This window comes from Triticum aestivum, chromosome 7A (genome assembly GCF_018294505.1).
Source record: "Triticum aestivum cultivar Chinese Spring chromosome 7A, IWGSC CS RefSeq v2.1, whole genome shotgun sequence".
Classification (NCBI taxonomy): domain Eukaryota; kingdom Viridiplantae; phylum Streptophyta; class Magnoliopsida; order Poales; family Poaceae; genus Triticum; species Triticum aestivum.
Window position 1 is genome coordinate 178,225,867 of NC_057812.1, and position 11,008 is coordinate 178,236,874.

Below are 11,008 nucleotides of genomic sequence, written 5' to 3' on the forward strand. Positions count from 1 at the left end.
CAAGGTAGACTTCCAAACCTTCACAGACTTCGTTCACCGGCGATCCACAATGACTCTTGGATGCTCAGAACGCGACGCCTAACCGGCTGGAGGATTCACAGTCCTCAAGTGTAATAAGTCTTCAGATCACACAGACAGGAAGACTTCGGTGATGCCTAACACTCTTTGGCTCTGGGTGTTTAGGGCTTTGTCCTCGCAAGGAATTCTCTCTCAAAGGCTTCGAGGTGGGTTGCTCTCAAACGACAAAAGCCGTACACTAACTCTGAGCAGCCAACCGTTTATGGTTGTAGGGGGTGGGCTATTTATAGCCACTAGGCAACCCGACCTGATTTGTCCGAAATGACCCTGGGTCACTAAGGAACTGACACGTGTTCCAACGGTCAGATTTCAAACACACACGGCAACTTTACTTGGGCTACAAGCAAAGCTGACTTATCCAGCTCTGGATAAGATTTGCTCTCATTGTCTTCGCTCGAAGACATAGGATTTTGGTTAAGCATCACTTCAGTCATTCTGACTGGTTCACTTGGACCCCACTTAACAGTACGGTGGTTCCTATGACTCAACAAAGAAGAAAAAGAACGACGAAACAACTAAGTCTTCGCGCTCCATAGTCTTCACGCGATGTCTTCTCTTGTCATAGTCTTCAATGTGAATGTCTTCACATACCACCTTTGACTTCAATATCTTCTTACATTTTTAGGGGTCATCTCTGGTAGGAAAGCCGAATCAATGAGGGACTTCTACCTGTGTTATCCTGCAATTCTCACAAACACATTAGTCCCTCAACCAGGTTTGTCGTCAATACTCCAAAACCAACTAGGGGTGGCACTAGATGCACTTACAAGCTCCCACGTGCACTTTGTCCATTTTAGCATGCCGTCGTGCCAAGTTTTCTCTCATGTGTTCACACTTGGAGTAAAAGACAATGATCTTACCGTTTGAGAGTTTATGGGCTAAAGTGAACCAACTTGTCAAGTTAGGAAACCCGGGTACATTCTACTCATACTAATATTTCTTTAGACTCAGAATATTGCCGTTAAAAATATGTTTGGAGAACTATCCTTTAGTTACTCGAGTGATCCTTTGCGTATGGCCACAAGACAAGTGAGAAGAAATAAGGTGGCACCCCGTTATGTAGAGCAAATTATTGCTCAAGATTATATTTCAACCCGAGTAATCAAGGAAGTACACCCTGCTTACAAAAATTCCAAAAATGGAATTGATCTACAGATCATCTGCAGTGCATATCCAAATTATCAAACTTTATTGAGCCTTACCACTAGTTATGGCAAATCTTTGCGTGTGACAAGTATCATTTCTCAACCTCCTCAAAGTTTCTGCGGCAAACAGTTTCAGGGAATAATTTATTAAGGTTCTAAGACAACCTAAACACCAAACTCATGCACAAATAGCTTCTCTTTCTTATTTATTACTTCATTGTACCATGGTATCATGTTACTACTTCATTGTCTTAAACTAGTATCTTATTTATTATGATATGGTACTATGGTACGATACTAATAGCTTCTCTTTCTTCAGTTTATATTGCCTCATGTCATTCATATGACTAGTTGGCATTCCATAAGGATGCATGGTACTATTTTATGATACCTCACTCTCGGAGGTATTAGGATTGCTTGGAATTTTCGTGAGTTATCTAAAGATGGTTTCATGGTGGTGATGTGACTTACTGTTTGATTTTTTTGAATAAAGGGTGAACTTAGTAATATAGCATTAAGGGGATACTTGGCATGATAAGCACATACACGAACTCTGCACTACTAGAGTGCACACATGATAATTTGAACACGCACACACACCATAGCAAGCAAAGTCATGAGAGACCAAAATTACTAAGCATAAGTCGTAGGTGTTGGATGGCATGTCTGAAGTCCTGATTGCATCCAGTCCAGCACACTCACATATCCTAATGCTTCCAAATCCTAGTTATGTGTGGGTTTTGGCAGCGTGCAAAGCATGGTGTGATGATACATAGCAATGGGTAAGCTCTAACCTTGCTCAATCATGGCATGATGATACATAGCAATGGGTAAGTTCTATTCCTTGCTCGGCTCGGGTATGCAAGATTTCTTCCTTGTGAATTATGATCATGTTCCATGTGTTCTCACACTTAAATAGGATCACTTCATATCATGTGGTGCAACTTTAATGTGGCTGGATGCTTATGTGTAATTCAATATTGCTATAGAGAGCACATGAGCATTCATGTACGTTCTGAGCGTCCCCTTCATCAATGAAGTAGCCCTATAGTAGACGCGTTGATCTATCAATTCAGCTCATAGCGCAACTTCTTTATATAGTGACATTTTGAGAAAGCCTTTGCGACCGTTGTCGGTTTACTGAAGAAATAAACATCCTTAAGCAACGAGAATCTTTCTCTCTTTTTTAACTGAGCAACCAGAATCTTTGAAACACAATCACATATGGACCAAAAGTTATTCGACGATCTTTTGGTAAAAGTCTTACCTAATTCTCTTCAAAGGAAGATGGAAAGGATGTGAGTAATACTTTAGTCAACACGAATGCACGGTCCAACACCAATCTCCATTCAATCAAAGCATTGCAATGTGTGGTGGTGTTTTCATTCTCGATCGTCACCTCCTCGCCTCATACCTGGGTATCCTGGATCGGACGATGACGACACCTTCAGCGTTGTTCTCCCTCCTGGGGGCATCGTTTTGGAGCAAGTGCTAGCTGGAAAGGGAGGGAGGTGGAGCAGTGTTGCATCTTCGGCATCGAGTAGAGTGGATATCGGCGGCGTGCCGCAGTGGGGTCTCGGTGCTGGAGCGTGTTGATGGGCACGCGCAGTAGGATGACGCTGTCTGGCATCATGGCGGCGTCGACGGCAGAAGCGTCTGCCAACGTCAATGCATTGAGCACTCCTAAAGATGGGACAACGGAATATAGCGACGACGGAGTATTGAGCGCGTGCATGTGGTGCGTGTTTAGGGTCTGCTAGACCAGTTGGTGCTCCCGGCTAGCCAGCAGGCAAATTGATGAGACCACCAGATCTCATGGTGTGTGTTGATGAGAGATCAGAGCACATCATCAAATTTGTAGGTATGATGACAGTGTTTGTCAGGAAGATGACTTTGAGTTGTCTCATGTATTTACTTTGCAAGGTTTTGTTTAATAATTAAATAAAAAACTTTTCGACAAAATAAACGTCCTCACCTCATGATCTTCGTTGACGGGTGAGTGGGACAACACACAAGTAGTTAAATGGATTTATAAATACTTTATATCTTTGTTGTTTGTTAAAAGGACAAGGGGTAGCCCGGGTGACTAGCTCTGCACGTGCACTTTATTCATTTCAGCATGTCATCGTGGCAAGTTTTCTCTGATGTGTTCACACTTGGAGTAAAAGACTTTGATCTTACCGTTTGCTAAAGTGAACCAACTTGTCAAGTTAGGAAACCCGGGTACATTCTACTCATACTAATAATATTCTTTTCGTTTCTAAATATTTATCTTTTTATATATTTTAAATGGACTACCACATATGAATGTATATAGACATATTTTAGAGTGTAAATTTACTTATTTTTCTTCGTATGGAGTCATTTGTTGAAATGTTTAGAAAGATAAATATTTAAAAATGGAGGGAGTATTTTTTTAGACTCAAAATATTACCATTAAGAATATATTTCGAAACTATCCTTTAATTACTCGAGTGATCCTTTGCATATGCCCACAAGACAAGTGAGCAGAAATAGGGTGGCGCCCCGTTATTTAAAGCAGTTTATATGACTTCTATTTCTATTGCCAGGTCCTGGATTTTGTTTGTGAGCCCCCGCGTCGCCTCCCGCTAGGACGACTCGGGCGGCACCCAAAAACCTAGCCGCGCGCCAGCCCGCACTCCCTCCTCCCCTCCCTCCGCCGCCGTCGGGGGACGTCGCCGGTCTCGCGGTGGCGAGGGACATCACCTATCTCCCGCGTCTCTAGGGTTGTGCGGAGTCCCGATTCGTATGGAGACGCGCCCGATCCGATCTGCGGCGCAGCGGCGTCGGCGGCGGCGCAGCGGCGTCGGCGGCGGCGCGGGACGTGGGCCCGACGGCGGCAGCTCGCCATCTGCCTTTGGATCGGTGACAGCGATGTGGAGGGCCTGGTGGTAGCGTCGGCGGCACCTCCAGTCAGATCTGTTCTGGCTGGTGCAGCCGGCGGTGGTGGTCATCTCTTTAGCCAGAGGTGGTCGGGCCGCGGCTGGGTGGTCGGATCTCGAGATTCGTCACCTAGTCCTGGCTTCGAGTCGGGGAGACATAGTTGCCGGTGAAAACCGAGTCGTTGGCGGGCGATGGCGGCATTTTGCGCCGTTACCTTGATGAAGGCATTGTCGTGTAACTGTTGTCGACCCACTCGTGTTGCTTCGAGGGAAAACCTAGGATCTGGTCTTCTAGATCGGACGATGGCGGTAGTACGGTGTCATTTCTCTCTTAGAAGCATCGTTTGTGGAGCAGCGTTTGAAGACAGAGGTAGGAGGTGGAGCGGCTTCCTCTTGCACGAAGCTTCGGTGGAGCTGTCAAGTCTTGCCTGGCTGACAGGTGCTACGCTGAGTCATGCCTGGTTAGCAGGTGCTACGCACGACAAATCTTCCAGTCTTCGCGTCTGGAGGGCGAGCACAGGGTGGTGGCGCCGTTGGGCGCCATGGTGGCGTCAACGGATGTCCGAATTGACAAGGATGATGTGGATCTCTCTCATAAAGATGGATCAGTGGTTCGATAATGATAACGGTTCCTAAAACATGTGCATGTGGTGTGCGCTTTAGGTAGGTTGCATCGGATGTTGGTCCTAATACGTTATGTGGATGGATTGGCGACAACACCAGTTTTAGATATGAGGAATGAGAACACTCCACATTATCGAGTATGTAAGTATGAGTGGTGGCTTCGGATGGATTGATGTATGTTCTTGTCAATCCTTTATAAAATAATTAATAAAAATGGTTGCATGCATCGATTGATGCATAGGCCTAAGGTTAACCTCCTTCTCTTAAAAAAAAGTAAAGCAATCTATTGCTCAAGATTATATTTCAACCCGAATAATCAAGAAACTACTCCCTGCTTACAAAAATTGCAAAATGGAACTGATGTACTTCCTCCGTTTCAAAATAGATGACTCAACTTTGTATTAGTACAAAATTGGATCATCTATTTTAGAACAGAGGAAGTACATATCATCTGCAGTGCATTGCCAAAATTTTCAAACTTTATCGAGGCTTACCACCAGTTCTGGCAAATCTTTGTCGCGTGACAAGCATCATTTCTCAACCTCCTCTTAAGTTTCTGCGGCAAACAGTCTCAGGGTATAATTTATGTAAGGTTCTAAAACAGCCTAAACACCAAGCTCATGCACACACAAAAATGCTATATTCCCTACTCCCTCCGTTCCAAAATAGATGACTCAACTTTGTACTAAATTTAGTACAAAGTTGAGTCATCTATTTTGGAACGGAGGGAGTACATCTCAACGACCAAATATACAACATCGACGACGATAATGGCAGACCAAAACAAAGATCAACTCAACACAAGAGACCATAGATAAGACTATGCACACTTCTGATCTGCAACTTCTGGCCAACGGTTTCCTGCTTCATCAATCCTCTCTACCTCTTTCGTTACGATATACTACAATATACACACACACACACATGACATATGAACAACAGAGCGTGGCGATGACTTGGTATCAGACCTGGCACACCATGCCTACCTCGAGGGTCGAGGCATGAGGTATGTTAGCCGCGGTGACAGAACCTCGGCTGTTCCTCCTCAGGAACTCGTAGATGTAGTTTATGGCGATCTTCTTCACCAGGCCAGACCCGCTCTTCGCCCTCATGTGCGCGCGCCCCGTGATGAAGGACATGCCTGCCTCTCTGGCATCCGTCAGCTCCTGCAGCTCGCTGCGGACCTCGCCGTCGATCTTCGCGTCCTTCGGGAGCGCGAACCTCACCCTCTTCGCCTTCGGTCCTACCGCGTTCTGGTACGTCTCCTTGCCCGTGGACAGTATCGACGAGTCTGACCCGTTGATCTCACTGTCATCGTCCTCCTGAAATGGTAGGCCTTTGCTGATGGAGGACAGCCTCTCACAGGCATGGTCCGTGGCACCGTCCAGAGAGCCGTTTTGGTCGTCGGAGTCGCCGCAGTGGATGAACTCTGCAATGCTGCACACTAGGTCCTTCTCAAACTCTATGTCATCCTTCGGCACGTCGCGGTATCCGTATCGGACAACCACCCTGTATAGACGGTACTGTTTTGGGCCGACGCGGCCGACCCAAAATCGCTCCTCGGGTCGGATGTGCGGTATAGGCACTGATTTAATGCACAGAAAGACCAGAACCTGGTGAAAGATATAATTTACCATTTTAGAAGTTCACTAGATGCACGTAACAATGAACTAAGATTAATTATTTAGCAGAGTGTATTGGGGAAAGCATAAAGAATAGAGATTGGTGTGTATTCTGAAAACAAAAATGTAGAAGTTGATGAAGATACCTGGTGAAATGCAGGCAGATTGGTGACAAAGTGAGAGAAAATGGCTGGAATCCCAGACATAAGCTCTGTATGTATCAGACCAATCCCTCGGACGCGAACAATCCCCAATGAAGGGCCGAGATTCAAGAGCCAACTTATAGAGACCTTGTTTTCGACATCAAACTCGTACTTCTTTATGGCACCATAATGCCACACGCACATCATTATCATGAAAAATAAGGAGAGCATGATGGTTACCCAAGCCCCTTCCCGGAACTTCACAAGGGATGCTGAGAAGTAAAGAACTTCAATTGCACCAAAGAATAGAAGGAACACGAGAGAAAACACTATGCTCTTGTTCCAGCAAAGAACAATAACCAGTGACATCAAGCAAGTAGTGACCAGCATTACAGTTATGATCGCCAGACCTGTAACAAGAAACACACATAAGCTAGGCACCTGAAGTTGACCGTAAATTTATATACAAAAAATTAAGATAAACAGAAGAGCTTCCATCCTGTGACTGTTTACGGTAATGAGAAAATATGCCGTACTCTCCTGAACTGAAATTATATACATATCTAACTGTGCTCTTTACCTTGTGCATTTGTCAAGTGCTTTGTATCTCTGAAGCCTATAGTAACAGCCAGGCATAGTATCATCAAGATCCAATTGATCTCTGGTATGTATATCTGACCATGTACTGTAGATGATGTATGCACAATCTTCACCTTTGGGAAGCAACTTAAGGAACAACACTGTTTGATAATTGAGAATGTGCCAGTAATAACTGCTTGACTCCCAATAACGGCTGCGAGTATTGCAATCACCAGAACAGGCCATCTGATTTTTTCTAGAAAGAGATTATTGCATAAGTATAGATATTAAAAGGGGGTACTTGTTATACAGTTATACTCACTTCAGTGTTTACCAATGAGGGTGAAAATATAAACATAAATAGTACCTGGGACTGATACGTAGAATCCAATATGATTAATATTCTCAAAATTGTGATGTCTTGAAATGTAAGCAGCTTGTCCCATATATGCCAGTATCAGAGCTGGGTACACTAAAGATGTGAAAGCTATCTGTTGGAAGTAAAGCATAGGGGTAAGGGATTCTGCACTCGACACAAATAAGTACTTATGGTGAAGATCACCAGAGGAAGGATGGTGGTAGCGCATATTAATTCCTAAGGACTAGTTTTTTATTTATCATGCGGCTTTTGAAGCATTCCAAATTGAAACATCCTACAAAATGCTTTCTGATATAGGTATTACCAGAGCATCTGTGTTAACATAGAGAATTGGGGCTTAAATGATGGAAAACAATAGACATTTCGATATTCCTATTCATAAGTGTAGTTAAAAGTGAACATCATCAAATAGTTTACTCAATGAAATGAAGTAATCAATCATTATATTGAACTGGCTCTAAGTTTCATTGGCTCTTCCCCCTCAAGTACAATTGTACACAAAGCAGAGCTTAGTCAAGTGAGCAACTTCTCTCAGCACGGCTGCTACTAGCTTAATAAACACCGCAAAGTAGCACATGTTATTGCCTGTACAATGATTAGGCAGAGTACATGGGAGTACTTACTTCATAATCAAACGGAGCAATATCCGTTGTCACCGATTAACACAGCAACTAAATCAGCACATGTTACATAGTCTGAGAAAGTTAAACTCAAGCTGCCCCATCTAAATTCGCGTAATCAACTACCGCTATACTCATTGACCCCTTCAACAAAATGGAAGTTCAAATTCAGTTAATACATTTTTTTTTGCTTGAACAGTGTTATCCAATTCCCTAATTTATCTGTATTTTTTAAAGTTCAAGTCCTTACATAAGTATTTGGTTTTCATATATTGCAGAACTGTATCATATAAGAACTTTGATTATTCGTTTAACTATACCACACAGCGCCTCTTACTTCAACAATGTGGCCTTTGTACTCTTTGTAAAAATGGTAGACATTTAATGCATATGCTCCCAGCAAACAATTAAAAGTCACTAATTCTAAGGCAAAGGGATGGTAATTCATGCCATGTGGCAAAACAAATATCCGCACACTCATCTCGTACCTTGATTGAAGACTGAGAGAAATGTCCAAGGTCTGCATACATAGCTTCAGAACCTAATAGTTCGAACAGATATACATGTGGTCAACTTATCATCATCATCCATTTAAAGTGGCGGAGTCAAATGGCGCATAACGGCTATTTTCGGCCCTTACCCGTTACGCATAGAAGGATCCCACCCAGCGACATCCAGCCACCTCTCTGAGTCTTCTGGAGAAATTTGTACGCGTAGTATGGCGAAAGAGCTCGATACACATGGGGATTCCAGTGGAGGATGTTGTAGAGCCCTATGATGCTGATGCAGAGAAGCCACAAGCAAACGATGGGCGCGAAAAGGAAGCCGACCCGGTGTGTGCCGTAGTGTTGCAGGGTGAATAAACCCACCAATATAGCGCATGTCACCGGTAGCAATATATCTGAAAAAAACAACATGTCACAACTCATCACAAACCCTCAACACAATATTCAGAAGAAGAAGATAAACATCAAAACAGAAAACAGCAAGTAATTAAATAAATTTCTGGAAAATTTATTTAGTCTGAGTCCAAAAACATAGCAACCACAAATCGGTATTGAGCAATCCTAAACGAAAGCAGAGCAAGCAATTGGCTTACATTCGTGCTGCTCATTGTCCAGCTCCAGCTCCAGCCCTGAAACCGCCGAGAACACTGCAACAGAGAGGAACAAGAAGGCGTCAGGCTCTGACATGGCATCAACCAATGCTACACCAAGGGCGTAACTGAATCTCGGAGGAAGGACGAGGAGGGAGGAGGGAGCGACCAGAGACGGCAGGGGTGAGCACGCCGTCGCCGATGACCATGCAGGTCCCGAGCAGGGCGAGCAGCAGCAGCAGCCTCTGCAGGACCCTGTGGCGCTCCAGCGCGGCGCGCACGGCCGAGAGGGGCGCGGGCGGCGACGCGCCCTCGCGCCGGGCGGCGAGCTCGTCGGCGTCGGGGAGGAGCCCCGCGCGGACGCGACGGCATATGAGGGAGTAGAGCGCGAAGGTGCCGCCCTCGCCGTGGTCGTCGGCGCGGAGCACGAAGAAGACGTACTTGAGGAGCGGGATCAGGGTCAACGTCCAGAAGACGAGGGAGAGCACGCCGTAGATCTCCTCGTTCCCCGCCGAATGCTCGATGTCCCCGCCGGCGAAGGCGCTCTTGAACACGTACAGCGGCGACGTCGCCACGTCGCCGTACACCACCCCGAGGCTCTGGTACGCCAGCAGCAGCTCCGCGCTCCACGGCTGCAAGCCGCCACCATGAAAGAAACCAAGAAACCGCCGTCACCGCGGTGCCCCCGACCCAAAACAAACAAACACCGAATCTTCCAGACGGAATCCAAGAAAACGGCGGGGGGCTACCCCACTCACCTTCCTGCGCGCCGCCCTCGCCGCGCCGCCGCCGCCGCTCTCCGCGTCCATTCCCGCCCTTCCTCTGCCTCTCCCGGTCGCTAGCTCACGCGCGCGTCACGCTGCCCAACTGCCAACCGCCAGGCGCGCAAGTTGCCACCTTCGCCGCGCCCATACGCTTGCGCGCCACCCCCGCAGCAACACGGACGTCGAATCGGGAGCGGGGAAGACAAGATTTCGGCAGCAGCAGCGGCAGGCAAATCCCGTTTTGACAGGATTTCTCGGTGTGGACTTTGGGGAACAAAACAGCGGAAGCAAGCCACGCACGCTCCCTTCTTGTAGCTTCTCGCTCGCAAGAACAAGCGAGCAACTACCAACTCGTGTCCCGGCCCCTCACCACGCGGTAGAAAAGCAGCCCGAAACCTCCATTAAAAAAACCCGAGGCGCATGGCGCACGCTAGGCGGCCGCTAGGACAGGAAAAGGGACGATTTGGAAGAAGCGAGAGCGGGCCAACCGGAGGGGACGACCGCCTGCGCAATTATACTCTTCTACCAACCCCTTCGATTCCTTCCGAGAATCAGGAGGGCGAGGCTTCTACTTATGGCCGCGGAGGTCAGCGAGCACTGACGGTTGGCCGGAATCGCGGGGGCGGGTGTCAGGTGCTGCGCAGCCGTATCGGGGGCGCGCAAGGTGATCTGCGGTCGCTCTTTTTAGGCTCTTGCATGCCACCGTATGAGTAGTGGGATGGATCGATCGATCTCCGGCTGTGGCTATCGGTCTCGCTTTTCCACGGTGGAACTCACCTGCCACTTCCTCGTCTGCTTCTTTTCGTGCGATCTGGCGATGCCTTGCTCAAGAGGAAAACGTCATTCTCTCCCGTCCATCAAAGTCATGGTGAGATGAATAGATGATGGGCGTAATAATCCATTAAAACCCCATTGAATGTGAATCAATGTGGTAACGCTGGAAAATGGTGTCCTGATTTGAAGATGGCCTCTCTGGCGTAATAACGTGATCAAGTTTCTGTCATTTCTCGGCGGATTATTTGGGCGTCCTTTTTATGAAAGTCAAAGCGGACATA

At 46.5% G+C, this 11,008-nt stretch overlaps 1 protein-coding gene across 1 annotated transcript; it reads right to left on the reverse strand.

Annotated features, from left to right (window-relative positions):
* Positions 1-5,262: 5,262 nt before the first annotated feature.
* LOC123150115 (potassium transporter 24) lies at positions 5,263-10,681 on the reverse strand. Its single transcript, XM_044569911.1, has 9 exons — positions 9,948-10,681; positions 9,359-9,821; positions 9,193-9,246; positions 8,734-8,994; positions 8,582-8,634; positions 7,462-7,585; positions 7,096-7,350; positions 6,519-6,925; positions 5,263-6,363 (listed from the first exon to the last, which is right to left on the reverse strand). The coding sequence occupies exons 1-9, from the start codon at positions 9,996-9,998 to the stop codon at positions 5,713-5,715; spliced, it is 2,319 nt and encodes a 772-aa protein (XP_044425846.1). The 5' UTR covers positions 9,999-10,681; the 3' UTR covers positions 5,263-5,712.
* Positions 10,682-11,008: the final 327 nt, after the last annotated feature.